We start from the raw sequence: 21,907 nt of genomic DNA on the forward strand, positions 1-21,907 counted from the left end.
ATCTGTCCTTATCAGTTTCTTGTCTAACGTCTTTGACGTAGGAACACTAAAATGACTTTCTGGAGTTGGAAAATGACTTAGGCAATTTCTCCAGTCACTCTGGGCATTTGTCTTGTATAACAACGTCTAAGAGAAGGCATCCAAATGACGCCTAAAGGAAAAGCAATAATAATGCAAGTATATTAAGGACTTTCCTGATAACTATTTAATCCTCCAACTATCAATGGACTGCCCAAGTTCTATGCTGTTTAGGTATACTTAGTAACCCACAATGGGTTGTGCAAGTCCTCTTCCACAAGCTTGACTCATTGTCACATACAAGCTTTCAGTATCCCCAGAAATGTTCATCAACAAGTTCCACAAATCTGCTGATTTTATTTTTTTTTCCTAAAGAACCAGGTTGGTTCAAACTTGGGTATCAAGTTTTCTTTTTGATTATTCCTCTGGCTTATACTGGAACAGGCAATTGGTTAACTGTTTGTCTACTTATGTTTTGGACATGTCTGTTCCAGGCCTTGCCTTCCCATCAGGCCCCATCCCTGGAGGTGCTCAAGGCCAGGCTGGACTGGGCTTTGAACAACCTGGTCTGGTGGGAGGTGTCCCTGCCCATGGCAGGGGGCTGGAACCGGGTGATCTTTTAAGGTTCCTTCCAGCCCAAACCATTCTGTGATCATCTCTTTTCCAGCCTGAAGATCACTAACTTACTTGCTTTCCTTCCATCACTAACTTACTTGCTTTCCTTCCAAGAGAAGCTTTGATCCTTTCTAGGATATCTTTGTTGCCTCTACTTCTTTCTTCCCACCACCTCTTATATTTCTAGTGTATCATTGTCAAAATGCGAGGCAGAACAGCACATAATATTCAAGGTGTACACACAAGCCACATGTTTTTTGAAGTGGCATTATAATATTTTTTTGTTTATTCTGTCCTTTTTCTATTAATTGATAACCTTCAGGTGGTCTTTTTTGAAACACTGAGCTTTCACCCTATGTCTTCACAAGGCTACATATCCCAGCACTGAAATCCCCTTTTTGATGATTATGGTCAGATTGGAGTTCAGTTGCATGTGGAGCTGGGACTGGTTTTTTTTGCTTCCTTATGTGAAGCCCTTTATATTTACCTACATGGTATTTTGTTCTTTTTCACTTCATAGCTATTCACTCTTGAATTCTCACTGTCAGACTGCAATTCTTCAGCCTCCTGTTGTCCCTGCAACCCTGAATAATTTGGTGTTGTCAAACTGCCACCTCACTGCTCCACCTCCTCCCTAAGGTGGAGATGTGAACAGCCTGTATTTCAGCAAAGATACCTAGGGAAATCCACTGATGATTTCCAATCCCTGTAAGATATGGAGATTTCTACTCCTTCTGTTTCTTATGTTTCAGCTATTTCTTTAAATCTTTGTCGGACTGACAATATTCACTTTTTTGTTGTTTTGTTTTTTGTTCCATTTTACTTAATGTCTATTTTTCTTAATCACATTTTCCACTGATTTGACTAAATCAAATGACAGGGTTACAGACCTTCCAGTTCTCTACATCTCACCCAGAGCTATTATTGTTTATTTTAAATCAGAACCTAATTTGCCATATTGTTAGAGACACTTAATAAAAAATTAAATTGCCACTTGTCAGGCTAGCTGTACCCAAGGTGCAACTTAGGAGGCCTGTGCCTCCCCTTCCTGGCAAGCAGAGAGTTAGGACAGCTTCTGAGACATGGAAGAAAGAACACTTTCATCAGAGCAGTCAGGATAGGGGTAACAAATGACAAGCATATATAGTCTCCAATATCATACATAGATAGACAGATTGGAGATTATCTATGACAGGACGAGGGGGAATGGGCTTAAGTTGCGCCAGGGGAGTTTTAGGTTGGATGTTAGGAAGAACTTCTTTACCGAAAGGGTTGTTAGACATTGGAACAGGCTGCCCAGGGAAGTGGTGGAGTCACCATCCCTGGAAGTCTTTAAAAGACGTTTAGATGTAGAGCTTAGGGATATGGTTTAGTGGGGACTGCTAGCGTTAGGTCAGAGGTTGGACTCGATGATCTTGAGGTCTCTTCCAACCTAGAAATTCTGTGATTCTGTGATATATAGTCACCAGCTCTATAAGCAGAGTCCAAGCCTTCTCTATGAAAACAGAGACAAAGGATAAAAACTAAAATCAAAAATAAAGAAATTCAGAAGAAAACTTTTCTTGGGAACTTATGCCACCACTGAGGATAATTGGTGCTGAATTGTGGAAGATCTTCCCACCAACATTCTTTTCTGTTTAGTTCTGTCTTACACCCACAAAGAGTTGGTTTTAAAATGCTTCAGGTGCACTGATTTGTTGCTGAAGATTTTGCCTAAGTAACCATTGCAAAAATCTGTAAATCTGTCTGCAACATTTCAGATGGAAGCCTCAGAGTGACCTGCTGAAGGGTGTGCTCACAAGTTTCAAAGGAGTCAAACCGACTGCACAAAACATCAGAGATTTGGTTGGACAAAAGAAACACTCTTAGATGTTTGTATGATCCTGAAAACTTTACTGACTGCATCACAACTTGGATACGGCTATCCTCGCAGCACTCCTGCACCCTTGGAAGACGTGAACATAGGAAGCTACAATGCAGTTCTCTCAGCTTCCAAACTTGTAAACTAACCACTGGTGGACCTCACAAATACATAAAAGAAAAAAGTTTTCAGACACCTTCATACTTTCAGTGGTCAGCTATTAAAGCTACAACAACCACTGAAGGAACCATGCTGTCATTGAACAACAAAAATCAGCATCACACTCTTAGGCCATTTAACTAATGTGACTTTCAACTATTAAAGTTCCAGTCTTAATTTCAGGTTAAGAAAACAGGTACAAAGACTGTTTTTGTAACCTTTCCCTGCCCCTAGCTTCCAGAAGATAACAGGAAGATGCCAGAACATTACCTCTCACTAGATTTATCATATGAAAAGCACAGTTATATATCAAACATGAACCAAAGAAAGGTGAATGATTAATCCTGAGAGAGGCATAGATTCATTATTTATCAAAAAATCAAAGGCAAATACATACACTCCTCTGGCTACTTTTTAGAAAATTTTCTGAGATGTCACTACAGTAGAAACCTATGGAAAAGCATCCTTAGAAATAAAACAGCTATGAAATTTATTACAGAAAGGGATACACTTACTTGGAGTGGGTGCAGTGGATAATTAAGCCATACATCCCGCAGGTCCTGCAAACATTGAGAGATGCCTTTAATGCTCAAGGGAGTCATTTAACAAATTCCACAGTACTAAATAAAATGTCATTACTTGAAATACTGAACTATTTCAGATGCTGACTCTGCTTATTGCAAATTCAATAGTGCTGGCAAACTAATTTTTAAAATCGTGTATTTGCTGTTCAAACTGCCTGTACTTCTCCCAATTAGCTTGTGTCAAAGAGGTGGAAAAATCCTTGAACCATATAGAAAGTGGTTAAAGGGAAAAAGATTTTTTTAGGCCTCAGGTCTAACTTTATTTGCACTCCTCAGTAGCAAGTTTGATTTAACCAAAAGTGAGAACTAAAATGAAGAAAAACCTTGTACTCTTGCTTTTCACACAGGTTTCCTTCATTATTTGCTGCCTGGTGCCTGTAAGCATGAGTGACAATAGGCTTCAAAATACTTCTATTTCTAATAAACTTTGTCATTTCACAGACTCAGACTTTCAGGATGGAGAAGACTGATTCATCCCATAACTACTGCTACATGTATTATTCCAACAGAACTTACTGGTTACTTTTCTTAGCCATTATATGGGATAAATGCTAATTAACTGCGATCTAGGATAAAATATGTAGGAATGGATCAGACTAATTAAGCAATTTGGTAAATGTTGGATGAAATCCCCTGTAATTTGTTAAGGTTTCTAAAACTTCTGGGCGTTCTATGATACTACAACTTATGATACAGCAACAGTCACTTGAAATGTGCATACTTTCGCCAAAGCACGCCATCTGGACCCACAGCACCTACCTCTTGTCAGAATAACACTCTGCATGGAAGCCTGCAGGTTTCCCACACCACACTCCCTTCCCTACCTAATCCAACCAACAAACAGCACACCTGAGTGAACACCATAATTTTTTTTTGCCTGAACCAATGCAGCTTGCTTTCCTAAACACGCTATGTTACATTCAGTTTCCAGGAATTAAGTACCACAGGTGTCTTCCTGTTCATGTGTGATTCTCAGGTAAAACAATGGGCAAGGAGACATGTTCTGAGATGTCCTCAGTTATTTTCTAAAATGTAAGGCAAATCAAAAATACATAAATACCTTGTCATTGAAGAGCAAACGTCCAAATAATTGTTTGGCCTCTTCTAGGCTCCCTTCTAGATAAACAGCTCCTACATGAGTAAAACAGTATGTTCAAGTGCAACAATACATTAGTTCTTAGAAGTTTATTAAGTACAAGTTACTCAAAGATCTCCACTGCCTTTACTTCCAATAAATTTATTTAAAAGCACGCTGTGTTAATAATCAAAATAGAATATCAGTTTTTGAGAAATCTAAAGCACATTAAACATGAGCATAAATCAACAGTTGTAAAATGCACAGAAAAAGCTGACACTTAATTCAGTGACAGAAAATGACACACCCAACAAGCAAAGTTTAAGCAAATTAGGCTAGAAGCAATCTATTTCTAAAAGTAGTTTCCAGTTTTCCAGCAATCTATACCGTATATATATTCAATAACTGTCACTGTCTACATTTTAATAGCCAGCAAATAGTTTATATTTATTCTGCACTTTCAACATTATATTCTGCATATAAATGTCAGAACTATTTCAAACCTCAGTGCCTCCTTAGGATCATAACATTATCTCCCTTAACTGCAACTCTCTCTACTTCTAGAGATTAGTTGTACAAATATATATATTTTAACTGCATATGCAGCCCTCACAAGCCCTCCACCTGCCCATTAGTAACAAATTTCAAACTCTGTGTTAGAAGATTAGGCTTTTGGTATACCACATGCACTCTGTCTGCACAGGCACTTTTAAAATTCAATATCAGCACTTTGTTCCTTGATTATCTTTATAGAAAAGCTTCTGAAAACCTCAAGTTAGTCCTTGTACACGCATCTGTATAAAAGCAAAGGGAATACACAGCTACATGAAGAGTACAGAGCAAGGAAGTCAATGTTCCCACATAAAGGGAAAACACTCTGCATTGCTCTGCTTCCACCCCCACCCCCCCTTCTTAATGCTCTCAGGTCAACTACTGTCTTTGGACTCTTTGGAGAATGGTTTTGGGGTTTATAAGAGCATCTTGCCAGAGGCATGTTGACAGCACTGAATTTTAAGCAGGTCCTAGGCAGTCTGCTTACAGTTTTGCTTATTATTTTCATCACAGGGAAAAAACACCAGACTTCTGGAAGGGTTCTCAAATAGGAGCTCCAGAGCCCACATACATTTTTACAGTCCCTTTACAAGTTCCCAGATTTTAGCTATGGCCCTGACAATGCCTTACTGCTCAATTAACTTCATGAACAACTTGATATTGGATTTAAACAGCAATCCTGCTCTCAGAAAATCTCAATGCCTGCCAAATAGTCCTCATCACCGTATCCCAGGCAGGCTGAAGTATACGAATGAAGCCACAGATACATATCTAGTATTCCTCTCCTTTTTTAAATTAATTTTTTATTATTTATTTTTTAAGATCAAAACACTCAAAGAAAGCAAAATAGAGTTAGAAACACAACTCCTGTTTCTTGATAAGATGAAATGCAATTTGGCCCAAGGCAGAACACACAGAACTTGCCATCTAAGCCAGCTGTGATCTGTTTTCTCAAAGCAGAACAAAGAGCTTTAGGATCCTGTATGGAATATAAAGACCTGGAACACGGCTAAGCCATTTCTATAGTTCATATCACATACAGCACATTTGTATGAATACGAAGACAAATCAGTGAAGTTTAAATTGTTTCACGTATTCAAACAAAGATTTAGAAAATGATGCTATTTAAAATGGAGTTCATATGGATGTAATGGATCAGACTTCCTCCTTTATGCTTGCTGATTTTGGTAACTTGTCAGGTCTTCCTGACCTCTCCCACATAAACTTATTCACTAGCAGAACCAGTCACTGATCAGCATGCTAGTGCCCAGCAGCAAAATTGACACAGCTTCCCTTTATCCTCAGCCAGTGAGTTTTGGGAGCTTTATGACATAAGTCATGGCATATTGCCATGCCTTTTTTTTTTTATTATTACTTGGAAGGAAAATAAAAAGACCAAAAAGATTTACTTGGCAAATGTCACATTTAACCCACAGGAGAATGTCACCTGGGCAGAGAGGAAGTGGGCTGGTGCACTCTGAAAGCAAGTCATGGATGAAAATTCAGGGCTGACATGGGACCCCCCCATTACTAGTGGAAGCAGTGAGCCTCCAATTTTCTTGCCAGGCCACGGTGAACAAGCTGCTCCTGCCCAGAGGACTGCATGTGGCAGTCCACAGCATGCATGAGGAGTGAAATCCTCCAGCGATGGGTGGAAGTGCCATACCACAATATGAAACAGGTGCAAGATTTTTCATTGTAAGGCTGCATATTCATCATGTCATACACATGGAGCATGTACAGGAAATGGGAAGAAACAGCGGAAAATTAATAAGCTTTATCACCTACTCTTAGTAGCACTACTCAGCACAGACCTATGTGTTATGCAGACATTAAAACACAGCTGTTTGTGCATACACAAACACACGTGGTTTACCTATCAGGGCTTCAAAGCAGTTGGCCATGGCATGGCGGAGATCCGATTCCCTGCAAAGGTCTGGACCATGGGCATAAAGCATGAATCGATCTAGTTCCAGCTTCTGCAGAATGTGAAAAGAGTTAAAGCCATGGTTATAAAAGTACAAGTTCTAGTCACTAGAACTCAATTACACCACTGCGATGCAGCAACTGGATTTGAGGGAACGTTAAAGCTGTTCTCCACAGTTTCAGTTCAGACATCGGCTTTAAGTTTGAAATTAGAACACTTTAATTGTTTTCTAGAGGCAAGCAGCTACAGTGTAATACTGTGGGAAAGCTAGGAATTATCAAACCAAAGATTCAAGGGAAGACAGATCAAAACAAGTTACTAGTTAAATTTAGGAAGGAATTCAAGAGGAGGGCTGAGGGTGTGACAGAAAAACAGCCTGCTATCAGATGGATGTAAGTGTGCCCTGTCTCTTGCTGGTAGTTTGCCCTCATGTGCTTTGCCTTCAGAAATGCTGAAGCAGCAATCAAAGGGAGGGGAGTTAACGCTGAGGAAAAAGATTACTCCTACGAGAAGAGAACAAAGCAAGACAGTGAGTTACAGGAACTCTGACAGACACAATCCAGTAAACATCTGACTTTATCCTTTATGAGTTTCAACAGGTGGTAATACCAAAAGCCTCTGCTCACTGAAAGCAGAACTGATATTTTAATCTGCAGTGCCACCTAGCTTTCTTTTCCCTTTCAACTGTGAATCATTAACATTCATTTTTAAGCCATATTTCTGCTTGCCAGTCAGAACCTAAGGTAGTGAGTCAGATGCATCATATAATGTATGATAATTCTGCTATAGAAATGCAGGCAAGAGCTACTAGGTTCTCTTTTTGTATTCATCTTTTTGACACAAAACCATTATTGAGATTTTTAAGGAAGAAATTTGCACATCTTGCAAAATTTGTATGAGAATAGGTTCTTCCCAAATGGGCGTAAGTTGCTACTGACCAATTTCTCATTAACTTTCAACTTCATCTTCCCAGAGTATATTTAAGAGGTAAAAGTAGAGAAACTAAGGTATTTGAGATGTGAGGCTTAGACATCTCAATTTGAAAAAAGGAGTCTTCCATTTTCAATGTGTGAGAACATATTCACAGCTCCAGAACAAAGGACAATACCACTTACCACTTTATCCAGTGCAGGGAACACTCGTTAGTTAACATCGAAGTGGAATATTGTTTTACTACAAATTTAAACTTTAGATTTTTTCATTTGTTTGCATTAACTCTTTCTCCAATGTCTTAGCTTCATTTCCATTGCTTGCATTCAGTATATTTTGCACATGCTTTACATCTCATTTCTGATCAAGACATGGCTCAGACTGTTTTTAAAATTGCTGCCACATTATCTCTTAGAAGCCACAGAAATTTATCCTTTGATCCTCAATTAAAACAGCATTCCACATGCCCAAGAGAACTTAAGGAGTTGAGAAATTTTTTGAGAAAGTAAACTGCGTGCAACATGGCACTGCATGGGGTTAATTAAGGGGCATGAAACCAGGATGGTCATATAAGATATACAAGAGGAAAAAAAGGGTAAGTTAGGAAATCAGGAATGTATAGATATCTAGTACTTACTTTCTATCTAATAGAGTTCAAAAAATTTTGCAATACATTTTCAAAGATAGTCCATTTAGAATAGTAAGTATAGTGGAAAGAGCTGGAAGAATATATAAACTTACCTGATTCAGACTTTAAAAAATAAAGTAAATTCAGCGTCAGACAGTTCAATATCGTATTTAAAAACAAAGCCCCAGTTGAAATGTTTTTCAATCAATTCATGCCTATCTAAATCATTAAAGAAAGCTTTGGAGGAAAATGATTTTGTTCATTCCCTACCTTACACTTCTCCAGAGGATTCGGCAAAAAGGCATGTTAGAAATCATGCAGTTTTTGCCAAAATCTCAAGACTGTATATGCTTGTTTAAATTATCGCATGAGTATGAACAGACAAGATTAAGAGAGACTTGAAAATCATCAGCAATACACAGTGGGGTGGTCGTGGGAGATGCACGCGCACGTGCATGGCCTAATACATTATACTGGCAAGCCTCAGACCGTTTTTTAAAAAAATATGTTAACAATCAAATCTGAATAAGGGAATACCAAATTATCTATGAACATAGACTTAATGAGCTTTGTATATCATATTCCCACCTCCAGTATCACGCAGGAATACAAAAAGCTCCTGTCATTCACAGAATTAAATAAAATAAAAATCAGAGGCATCTCAATTTTTCCCATGATGTAACGCTACTTTTCACCAAAAGACTTTTTAACATTTCGCTCTTTCACAGTTCACAGAAAGTTTGAAGGTAACTGCTTAGGTTAGGGAGTGGATGAAACAAACTCCCCTACCACCACCCCTCCACTGTCTCTACAGCCTGCTGCCATCTTCTACCTTAATGCTCCATCCCACAGTCCCTTTAAAGTAAACCAATTTTACTTCCCTTCTACTATCAATCTCAACATCTATGTTATTTAAAGTTAAATATAGAGGCACCTTCACCATAAGCATCCTAAAAACCTAATCTTCTGCTGGCAAAAATGACCCAACTATTCTTCTTAAAAACCTGCTCTGGAGGTAACACCAAGCCCTACTTCATCTCTAAAATAACTTACAAATTAAAAAAAGCTCCTGTACCCTAAATTCTGTGCACAAAACATGATAAAGGCTGATGTTTGAAGCAGACAGATCCCTCAAGAAGCTACTCATGCACTAATAGTCTCACACATGGGTTTCAGCTACAGACACATAAAGCATAGGGATGTACCTTAGCCAGCATGGCCAGATGTTGGTTCTGAACGATGGCGGTGCGGTATGTAGCTAGTCCTCCTTCCTCCAGAGTGGGAAACAGGTAGTACAAGTGGACACTGGCAAAGCAAAATGAAGATGCTGTCAGCATTTGGTTAAAGATGAACTGACGTACGTCTCTATGGAACACCGCCTTCCCATCAGATCCTAGCTGGTAATGGGTCCCTTCCCAAGGTAGAAGATCAGCTTGAAGGTAAAGAAACAATCAAAGATTAAAACAGTTCTCAATAATATTGTCTGGGTAGCATGGGAAGCAGGGGAGAATGAGTGCTGCTTCTTTACTGGGCAGCACATAATTTCTAAACCCCTGCAGTGACAGGCAGTTCCCTCATCTGAAGGCATCTACCAACAGCAAAGGTGTTACCTGGAGGATGCTGAGCAATAAAAGCAGGGGAGAACCATCTGGCTTGAACTCTGTGCCACAGGTACACCACAGTGCTTTACGATGATATTATTCAGCCTGGACCACCACTTGGGATTTATTTAGTTTTTTAATTAATTAACTTATTTATTTTTACAGTACTTTAGAAAATAATTGCTCTTAAATGCCAATAAAAATAGTCTGTTTAAAAACAACATTACCAAACAGATGCTAACAGAGCCAAAGAACAGGAATCAACAGTCTGTATTTATCAAATGCGTGAAGTCATTAATACCACAAACAGAGAGAAAATGAGTTAAAGTCACAGGCTTTCAACTGCTGTTAATAATATTTATCATTGTGAAAGTAATATATTTTATTAGTAAACAAGAATTCAATGAGACAACCAAGACTTGAGTAAAGGATAAATGACACTGACTAGCTCTATATGGCTATTGAACCCACATCAAGAAAAGTTGAAGAGGGTTTTCAGAACCCCACAACTGGATTGCACTGGTAAGAGAGCGCTAATTATTAAAATACTTATTAATCCACTACAAAGGGGAAAAATCTGCAGGTGGAAACAGGATTTAAGAACAAGAGTTGCTATACAACTTAGAGGCAATCTAATCAAGGATCATAATTCACAAAAGCAGAAGCCTGAAGTTGAGTTGGGAAAAAAGCTTCAGATTTAAATAGGTGTTTACATGCTTTATTGAACAGAAACATAGCAGAGTTTTTTTCTTAATTGAGACAAAAGTTAGCTCAGAAAGTCAAGTGATGGTTGATGAACAATGACAATGAAAAATGCAAGACAATTTATTCAGCAAGTCTTCCATCTTATCAGCAAGTATTGTTCTATAGGAGAAAAGGCCATGGGCTTTAAGGGCAGTGGAGACCTTTACAGACTAATAGCTTTTAATACTGGGTAGCTAATGGGTAGTAGAGGCTAGCAGTGAATGGAGATAGGGGCAATTTTGTTATATGTATCAAACTTACTGTAAAGTTTTTCTTTATACAAGACTATTCTCCCATTAACAGTGGTAAAACAAAGCAGTGAAAATGGATAATCCTTGTTTCATGGAAATTGGTTGCCACCAGTGCCCACTAAGAGAACCCAGTGAAGGTAGCTTTTACAATATTTTTGTGTTGTTCACTAATTTCAGAGTACTTGAAATGGACCAAAACTGGAGCTGTTCTGATGAAGCACGATTTCTTGCTTTTAGTTCTAAATAATTTAGATTTGTCCTCAACAATTTTATTTATATACAGACACTATGCAAGATATAGCCCTCATTGCTGGAAATTAAGAGCTGCAACACATTCAATATTACCAATTAGTGTTTTTCACTGGCAGCTAGAGAAAAAGAACCTATGGAAACAAAATGGCATGCTAATAAAAATCTTTCCTGTAAAAAATGGATACAAACTTCAATTTGACTGTTGCTGAAATATTAATTTCTAAAAACTCCAATCAATTTTAAATCACACTCAGTAAAACAAACTCTAGTTTCTCAGCAGCAGCATGAGAAGAATTTTCAAGAGGCATGTGCAGATGTGCAGCTTGAAATATCAGGGGCAGGACTGCAAACACAGGTGGTGCAAGCACAGGTGGTACACTGCAAAGCTTCATAAACCAAATGGTATGAGAATAACATACAACAATGAGGGCTATTGAAGAATTCCCTGTTTACCTTGTTAAGAATTCTACCACAGCATCTCCCAGAAATTCTAAACGCTCGTTGTGGTTAATCCTGAAAAAGACAATTTAAGGTTTACTATTAAATAGCACGTGCCTGTAACTTACACAGTACATTTGGAACATTTATGAGTTGCTTGCTAATCAGACATGAATAGCCATTCCTGCAGCCTTCCCCACCCTCTCTGGAGTATGAGGGTACAAAAACAGAGTAACTACACAAATCTTAAAACTCATGATTGACAGTCTTTGAAATTTCCGTATGTTCCATTCTGAGCTACTGTCAGAGCACAATAAATGCAGAGAGGAAACTGTTGTTGACTGGCACTGTGTGAAGCCCTACTGAGACTGGGTTTCTTTGTCCATAACAGGACATCAGGTGGTTGAAACAAATGACCATCTTCTGCATTTAGTGGGTAACTAGGGCAGTGTACGTAATTAACACCAACACCTGCAGGGTACAGTGCTTCTGCAAGACTTGTTGGTATGGCAGAGCTACAACGGAGCAAGTACCTTCATTTTTCATGGCACCTTTAAATACCAGATAGGCACGCAGACTGTTTTCTGTAATTTCATTTGAGCTCAAAACAAAGAATTGCTGAGGAAGATACATTCCAAGATACCATAAAGTTCTACACACTTTATATTCAGTGATTTCTTGCGATTGCTCCCAGTTTCCCTTTGTTTTGTATAAAGTTTCATTTCCCCCTGAACTCTCTGCCTGTTTATAAAACAAAGGACTAACAGGACACAGGGATTGCAAAGGAATGTGAGTTTGTCTTTAAATATATACAAATTTCTGCTCTACACCTCTAAGCATGTAATTAGCACCATTTTGATTTCACATGTGGATGTAACAGAATTAAGGCCATAGCCACAGGATGGTTTTGTATCCAAAAGATCTTTTGAGTGTTTGACAGCTTTTATGATAATTTGCATTCCCTCAATGATTATATGACTTTTGTTCATGCAGACCTTTGTTATGGGCTGAAAGAATTCAAGTACCTATGCTGTGTAGAACAATGAAGTGATGAATACAGAAACTCTGCTGTGTAGTGACATAGCAGAAAATACAGGTCTTTCAAAAGCAGGATTTTATTTTGTGGATTATTTAATGCGAATGCAATTTAACCTTATCTCACATTGTTTTACAAAGGCTGAAATAATCTTGAGATGGACTCTCAAAGAAAAAAGGGCACAGTCTAGCTGAAACAGCATTCGGGGAACACTACAACAATCATTTATTCAGAATTCAACTACCTCTGCTCCCGAGCTTCCTCCAGAGTGATGGCTCTCAAAAGGCCCAGTCATAACCACGGGTTAACCAATATACCCCATCCTCTAGTTCAGGCAGTAAGGAGACTTCACATGTAACTGTTTCTTGCATTATCCCTATCAGCTTTGTTTACTCAGTTTGGCTACATCTGGTGTCTGTAGCTATTAAGCTCAAACATTTTTTTGCACAGAACTCTTAGTGGTTATTTAAACTACTGGTTAAACTAGTGGTTATTTAAACTATACAGCTGTAATAATTCAGCTTTTTGTCCTCAGCTGTTTATGCGTCTCTCTTTAAACTGGACCAGTAGACCAGCAAAGCCCATATTTGAGATCATACTTGTGTTAACAAGGTGCCATGCCAGGAAAAGTACTGCTACAAGGAAAGGTGATGGAGAATCCAATTTACAGCAATGATAACAGTAACAGAACTTACTTTTCATCGTGCAGAAAGCAAAAGGTAGCATTTTAGCCCTCATTTCAAGGATAAGCAGAAATTACAGAATTAGCTTTTAAAACCTTCCTTAGGATTTCTCTGCAGGCAAACATTTACTATGTCACTGATAAACAAAGTTCAGCACATCCCCAGAAGATAAGTCAATTCCACATTACTCCATTTCAACTATTTGCCAAAACTGCTGCCGCCAATAAGTTGGTTGAAGTAACTCCTGCAACAGTTTATCTCCTTGCAACTAGATCATAACTAACATGCTGTACAAATCCAAAAGCAATTATATTTGTTACCTGGAAGGAGCTGGATCATCCTGTCCCAAACGGGACATAATATTTATCAAGGTGTTTATCCCTAGAAATATAAACAATATCATATATTATATAATAAGTATTATTAAACAATTGCTAATTCAATTTACATAGACAAAATAATTACTCAAAATGGTACTTTGTGATTGCTATACACAAAATCTTGCTGTTATTTATAGAGCTCATTTACAGCAAGTATAATCCTGACAGATGTTTTCTAACTGACCACCGTCCCATTACAAGCAGCTTTTTTACGTTTGTGTTCAAAAAGCCAGAGACATACTACCTCTGCCAGAAAGACATTCTGAACATTACACAAAAATAAAAAAATTCTTCTCTACATCTGAATATATTTAAGGGGTAAGGACTAGTTTAGAGCAGACAGACCACATTTTCGTTTTAATAAGATACCTTTACAAAATATCCTCCAGTATGCTTACAATGTTGAATAGCAAGTTAAGAAAACAATACTTTACAAAAGTATTTATAATTTATCTTGCTTTTTCTCAGCAACTCGACTAATTTCTAAAATCCAGTTGTTCAGAAAGATCCCACTGGTTGTATGTATAACCATTGAAATCCTCCACTAAAGTGATCTCAGAAGAGCAATGGACAACAAAATAGTAACAGACAAAATTTTTTCTTACTGATTAAGAGTGAGGTGAGAGAAAATGGTAGTGGTGTAACTACGTACCTTTTTTTCTCATATGCATATGATGAACCTTTCTGTCTCCATACTTTGGCTGTCGAATTCCACAGTTGGATAAGGAATTTCTGGCATGGTCCGGATTCATTCCAAAGTTTAAGTGATGGCTTGGATGAGTCATGGCAAGCTGTATTGTAGCACATGCAAGAAAATGAAGTCTTAGGTTTATTTTTGCAAATAAAATAAAAAATACTGGATTGGTAGCTAATAATTATTATTTTTTTTTTTTTTTAGTTTGAAGAAAAGCTACAAAGTGATGTTGTCAATTAGTAGCTTGGTTCCAGCAATTTAAACATAGGGTGTATGATTTCAGATGTCAGAGAAGAAGCAACACTTATGCCCAATCATCACTTTACCAAATTAATTTTCAGTTTTTTTTTTCTTTTTAAGAAAAATTACCTTTGAAGGTAAAAGCATGAACTGTCAATTTGCCCTAACAGTTTTGCTTACCAGCTATGCTGACTTGTTTTAAATACAACTACATTTGCTTATTCAAAAATATACTCATTGTAACGTTGCAGGACAAATGTTCATATTAAAAACCGGAACAGTAAAGAGTATCTCCACTATTCACATATTTGATTAAGGGCATTTAAATATTAGTAAAGCTTTCCTACTTTCAAGTAAAAACAAACAAACAAACAAACAAGTGCATTATCTCTGGCACAGTTATACAAAGCAGGACTCTCAGGACCATAGAGAGCCACTCTTCAACTGAAAGTTAACATCAGTGGCAGAATTGGTCTTCTGTTTTAAGTTTCTACCATTTCGCACCCGCTAACTTCCTCTGCTGCTGATACCAAGATTGCAAAAATGGCAGCAGGTAAAGGTACTCTAACTTGCTTTTATGACTCTCTGCAAACTCATTGTTGGGTGTGTATATGCAAAGAAAATGTATATTATGCATGCATAGATGTATACATTCATATACCCCTTATATAAGAGAGACACTAGCAAATTCAAGTTGCAGAAAGTTGTTTCTGAAACACTTGCAGGAATGTTGCTGCAGGCTATAAGCAAAGACATTCCAGTAGCCCTATGCACACTTCATTCAAACAGTGGCTACAGCTTTCCAAAGACAAGACTTAGAGAAACTTCAGTTGCTGGGAATAAAAAGAATAGTCATTCAACAGTAAGAATTTTCTCAAAGTCCTTTTCAGTTCCTCACTAATGTTAGTAAGATTGTCATAACTGCATATTTTCAACTTCTGCTCCATCTGTACTGGATGAAACACTACCTTGTCTGAACTGTTAAGCTAGCATATTCTTTCTTACCCAGTCTGTGCTTTAAAAACAACACAATATGACAGAACATGTGAAAATCAATGCAAAACTATACATCTGTTATTTTCTATGCACAAATGTTAAAGGTGCTATATAAATTTTTTAACAAGTCTTTCCTGGAACAACTTACTGTGCTTTAAATAAATATGCACAGGGATCAGCATTAAAGAGTTGTAACATTTATTATAACTAAACATTAATTTGACTGATGTCAACATACTTCATTTTATGCGTTCTCCCCTTTTCAAATGTGATCAGTTTTTTAGTTTGTGTCTTTCGTCTCAACATTTAAGATTTGTCACTGCATTTTTATCTTTCATGTTAAAACCAAGGCAGCCTGCAAACAAAACCTACAAGATCCCCAATGTTTAATGCAACTTTCAGTAGGATTGAAGTAGGACTTTTTTTCTCTAAAAGCACCTTTTAGAAAACAAAGAAACTATGAAAAAAAATCTCAGCAAGCCTTGACTTAGAATTCTTCAGGAGGTTTAAGGTCTACATCCACATATAGAAACTGCATTTTTTGAACTTTGGGAAAATTAAATTAAATTTTTTCAGCCCCTACCACAGTCAGTGGAGGGAGACTGGGTATTTTAGGGAGAGATCTTGAACAGAAGCCCATTTTCCTTCAGCAACTTCAGAAGAAACATATGGGGAAAGGGACCAGCATGCCAAAAGTCAGTCTTCTGGATCTTCTGGAGCTGACCAGTTCCACACACACACTTACATAAATGGCTGGTCACGCAACAAGGATGTATTTAAAAAAAATAAGCCCCCCCTCCTCTCCAGTTCCTGCCCTTGTTTGTAAATGCAACATTTCATTACGTACTTGTAGAAATCAAGAGCTGAAGAGAAGTTTGAAAATTCCTTGCACTAGCTATACATGTTGCCTTTTCATTTTGCATTTAAGTTACTCGTCTTTGGAATAACAGGCTATAAAAGGAAAAAGCAAGGCACTGACTCATCTGCAGAAAACCACTATCCATCACAAATAGGTAAAATAACAAGTACTGTACCGTCCAGTCTTTTCAGACAGACTATTCTTTTTCTTCTACACATTACAAGCAAATCCAGGTTTACCACTGAGCAAAGGCAGGTGGATGTCTACATGCATAGATGTAGAATAGATGTGTTAATTTAAAAACCTGTCGGAATAACTAAAACATTTGAAAGATTTTTGGTGCAAACAATCAAAATATCTCAAAGCAGCTCATTTTCATGATTTTATGTAGAAGACAGGATTATAAATAAACTAAATTTTAGGAAGACAAAATGGCAAGTAATTTATTTTTGCATAACCTACCTGCAGCAAGCACCTATCTCGAAAAGTGTAGCCTATCAATTTGTCCAAATGCATCAGACACTGATGGTAGCGAATATGGTGGGTGAGAACAGGAAGCATCATTGCGTGCTAAAAAAACAATAAGGAAAAGCATTCATCTTCACTGCACAGAATACACCATTGACTAAGCTATAAATACAAACATCCCATTTGTCACAACATCCATTGTCTTGGTTTAAGTGAGAAAAATACGAAAATCATGGTTTCCCAATCCCCATCACCAGAACATAGTGAAGTTGGATTTGTCCACCTGCATAATCACAGTGAGAACATTCCCCTGCCAACATAAACAGAATAATAAATGCATAATAAGTTTTACTGAAGTATTTTGAATAAGGAAAAACATCTAGTCACCAGCAGGGTCAAATTTTCAAGAACCTGTGGCTGAATACAATGCTAGATGCTTTAATACCCTGCAGCTTCAGGTTAGTACCAGTGGAGGACCGACCACCTCCCTTGGCCCCATATAACATCAGAGAACATGTAAACCACTTTATCCTGCTTTTTACAAAGAAAAGTAATTTTCAAGCACTGTTATTACTACATTAATTCTTCTTCAAAGGAACTGAAGTTAAGGGCTTTTTGAAGTTTTTTGAAGCAATTTCTGGGATTATGTGCTAAAAATATTGGAAAGGTTGCCATTTTACCATCTAGTACAGAAACTTTTCTGTTTGGGGAAATATAAATAAGAAGTAAACTTATGTTGCAACAACAAGAGTTTCCCTCTTTCAGAGTTTTAAAACTAATTCCACTTAGTGTTACTGATTGTGGATGATCTGGATTGAAATGACACCATTTACCAGTACCAGTATGATGATTATCAATATCAAAAACCTTGCATTGCAGTGAAAAGTGAGAGCACTACAAGGATTTATGCATGTAACTGCCTTTGTGACACTGATGTCAAATTTCAGCTCTTTCCTATGAGTGACATTTCATGAATATATTCAAAAGGGTAACATGCTTTAAGGGAATTAAAATATGAGGGCTATCCATATTAATTTCATAAAGACGAATATATTATGATTACAGATGATTAATGTATAGTGTGGAGAGATGCAAAAAAGCAAGCATACAAATCGGATGATGTATAATTCATGGTAAGTGACGTTATGGATTTCTGCATGGCATTAAAGAAAGAACAGCAGAAGAAAACTTGTGAAAGTTACAATAATGAGAAGTTAAGAATAACCAATGGCAAAGGTTTCTATTCAAGTAAGATATTGCTGGTTCAGTTCTTTAGAACTGAACACGTAACAAAGGTAACAAAGGAAACAACTAGTTAACAGCAAGAAAGAGGCTCTCTGGATCTCCGAATAGCAGGAAAATGCAAAACCACAGGAAGCAAAACAAGTATGTCCAAATGAAACTTTATTTTGTTCATGTCACTCATTTAGAGTTTTTGGGTAATGTAAAAGCTGGGGGAACACACCTCTTATCTCCACATAAACTCACATTTGTGTTTCATGGAAGAAATTAGTTACAGTAAGTAAAAATGTTGCTTCACAGGACAACTCTGCTTCCCTACCTGTATGTTCCCCTCCGCAGGCTGCCAGACAGCAAAGCAAGGTTTGATATTGTTTTCACTGAGCAACCAATACATATGGCCCGAAGTCTGAGACTGGAATAAGAAGCTTCAGATTGTATCAGCTGTTCTGCAGTGAATGAGGAATTGGCATCTCCCTGGGAGGCACGTAGAAGGTCTTTAATTTGACTCTTGTAGTTATATTGACAAACTGCTGCTTTCATAGCACTAAATACTTGATTGATTCAATTAATGTGTGTCATGATGGATTACAGCTATTTGATGTTTCTGATGTTTTATTTATCTCTATAAGAAACTGAAATGTAGGCTTTAAAATTGTATTAGGCTCAAGAATGGCTAGTGATTAAAAAGTTCTCTTTAAATTGTACGGCTACAGGAGTTACCCCATAACCTTGGTACTTGAATCTGGTTATAAACATACTAGTAACTTTTAGGTATTTGATTCTAGACTTTGTTGCCTATTCTTTTCTTGCTGCAGCTGGCATTGCAAGGCAGAGGACTCTCCCAGATGTCCCCAGGGCTGTCCCCTAGCTTGGCAAGAGCCAAGCTGCCAGTGCAACTCTGACCTGAAGCTACCAAGAAGAGTCAGAAAAACTGATGTATCTTGAAATGCATCATTTCTCTCCCTGAACACCTAATGCAGCTGTTGAGGAGCAGGACAGGCAATGATGGATGGGTATCTTCATGGTGGGACCCAGTCTGAAGAGTAAGTGCTGCCCATCTCAGTCCTCAGTGACCAAGAAGTGCATTTCACCTACTGAATAATGTTAAGTAAGCCTGGCAGAAAACAGCCATTGCACATTTTCAAAACATTTCACTCGCCTTTATTCCTCCCTCCAAGAAGTTCATTCTTGAAGTCACTAAGACGAGTGTTACAACAGCTGCATTGAACTTGGAGCAACTTTAAACTGTTAGAATGACTTAAGTTTCAATCTTCTAATCTATAATCCTTTTAAACACTAAGGAAAGCCAGTATTTTTAAATTACTGCACTTTAGGTCTACCTACAGAGTTAATTTACATGTATTTAGGTTTAGTCTGATTTAGAAAAAAACATGCAGCAACAATAGCAGTCTTTCATTTTTACAGATTTACAGTCTGCCTACTCTTGACCTCTCAAAGAAAAAAAAAATCAAAGGACTTTCATTGTAGAACTGCCTGATTTAGATGTTCTGGCTGCAGATGTGCAGTTTTATTCCCATAGCTCTTAGGTGATTTGCTATCCTTCAACAGCAAATGAGAACAAAAAATATCCAATGATACATTAAAAGTTGAATCTTAAAAGTTATTATGAATAAGAAAAAACTTTCAAATTTCCTAAATTAGAAGTTTATACTGTTTCCTTAACTTGTAACAGCTCCAATTTACAACAAAAAATAGAAAGGGGATATAAATTTCCTCTGCTACGTGAGAGGATACTGTTCAACTGTTCTTTGACTTCAGAATCAACTGTAGAATCAAAGTACTTCACACAGGAAAAAAAAGCAATTTTAGTTATTAGCATTTTTCTCCCATTCAAATGCCCCCTCTGGCCTTACCAAGGTTCCAATACATCAACAGGATTTCTAACTAAACCTTTCCCAAGTCACCCCTAAGTTTTTATTTCATACCATTAATATTGATATTTTTTTTAGCCTGTAATTCTTAATCAACATCTCTGAAACAGCAAAAATAACCCAATTATACTACTAGTATATTTATTTGGCTGATACACTTATTTGAATTTTGCTAATACAATGTTAGACAAATGCATTTTATTATATTTAAACCTTTTGTTTGTAATCAAAGTAGGTGGCTGCCACCTGCTTGGGATTAGGATCCAGCAGAGATTTGCACCTTGAAAGTTTCATGCATTTAGAACATTAACTTATCTGAAAGATCTTCCTACTGAGTGTCACCCTTTTTTAATCCATGTTTGATTCTTTTTCTTTCAAGTAAAAAAAAACACTTTGTGCTACAGTAAGAAAAAAAAATCTCTAAATATAAAGATATCTTAAGCTAAAAATATCTAATACCAACCCAATTGATGAAGAAGCATTGATGTTCAGCACTTGACTCAACATACGGTTGATAGAAGTCAAGGCTACTGCATTTCAGACCTCCAGGTCTCAAATCTGCCATTCTTGAGTCCTATCATTCCCATGCCTGCCCCACTTTGTGCTAGTCAAGAGTAGCAAGCTGGAAAATTACACCTATAAAATAGCTTCTTGGGGAAGGTGTGTGTGTGTGCGTGAATGGGGCTAGAACAGCTCCCTACAGCAACAGATCATGTTGAGGCAAAGGTATTAATTTCCAGTGGTTGGTTCTTCAGCACAGAACCATAGCAAATTCTTACAGGAGGTAAGTGGCAGCAATGGAGAAAAACAATACATCATGCATCTCTGCAGTTTAGTCACCTGGCAGACGTCGGAGCGTATCCCTGTTTTCCAGAATCCCTGGCTACTCAATTCAACAGTCACTTCACGCCTCATCGTGTTCTTCTGCCGGATTTTCTGCAGTGCTTCCTAGACAGGCAGAAAACACAGCTTCTGTGAAGAACTTTCTACAGCAAAGCAGCATCAAAGAAAGCACATGCATTCGCAATATTTAAGGTTCACTTTTGGCAAATGGTTTCTAAAACTACTGTAACTCTTGTAACTGCCAGCCACAGACCATGGTGGATATGGAATACAATGCAGACAAAAGAGTTTGTCAGACCAAGAAGATAAATATGACTATTTTTTGTTGTAGATGACAAAATGAACTAGCTCTACCTGTAACTTCCAAAGTTGTGCATACACAAGCAAGCTAACATCCTTATAACGAAAGAACCTTCTTTACCATTGTGCATAACAATCTCTTCAAGTCTATGTCCGTGAGTATTCCCAGACTGAAGAATTCAGTAGGAATAAGGTATTCAACAGATTAAATAACAGAAATCCTGTTACATGACCCCAGCTACATCATAACACTATTGTCAGTACCACCAGTCTGGGAAAGGGGTCAGCATTCGCTGGTCCTGGAGCCTATTATGATGAAATCTACCAATATTATTACAATTAAATTAAAGGTACTTTAAACGTTTAAAAAAAACAACACAGACTGTTTGATGTTGCACAACAGTTCTTTTGGCTGTATAAGCTATGAAATGGGTACTTAGGTCCTCTGACAGAGCCATTTTAAAAAAGTATTCTCTGTAAAAATTGAATGAAAAAGAAAAAACACTAAAATAAATCCCCTCCAGACCAGGATCTTTTGGTTCCAATACTACAGAGCCCCTGCAGTATGCAGCATGCACTAAAGTAAAGACACCCCCCAGAGCTCTTCCTTCTTCAGTCAAGAAAATTTTCAAAGCTTCA

The 21,907-nt window shown here is 37.5% G+C and overlaps 1 protein-coding gene across 1 annotated transcript in view; it reads right to left on the reverse strand.

The window, feature by feature from the left end:
* DROSHA (drosha ribonuclease III) overlaps window positions 1-21,907 on the reverse strand; it is a 68,747-nt gene that overhangs the window by 14,392 nt on the left and 32,448 nt on the right. Inside the window, exons 16-24 of the mRNA XM_084283077.1 lie at window positions 20,966-21,073; window positions 16,986-17,093; window positions 14,387-14,525; window positions 13,675-13,735; window positions 11,651-11,710; window positions 9,555-9,654; window positions 6,741-6,843; window positions 4,298-4,368; window positions 3,169-3,213 (exon numbers count right to left, since the gene is read on the reverse strand). Of these exons, the coding sequence (XP_084139203.1) occupies window positions 3,169-3,213; window positions 4,298-4,368; window positions 6,741-6,843; window positions 9,555-9,654; window positions 11,651-11,710; window positions 13,675-13,735; window positions 14,387-14,525; window positions 16,986-17,093; window positions 20,966-21,073 (795 nt within the window). The remainder of the gene's footprint in view (window positions 1-3,168; window positions 3,214-4,297; window positions 4,369-6,740; window positions 6,844-9,554; window positions 9,655-11,650; window positions 11,711-13,674; window positions 13,736-14,386; window positions 14,526-16,985; window positions 17,094-20,965; window positions 21,074-21,907) is intronic.

Source organism: Netta rufina (genome assembly GCF_964035555.1).
Source record: "Netta rufina genome assembly, chromosome: 2".
NCBI classification, from domain to species: domain Eukaryota; kingdom Metazoa; phylum Chordata; class Aves; order Anseriformes; family Anatidae; genus Netta; species Netta rufina.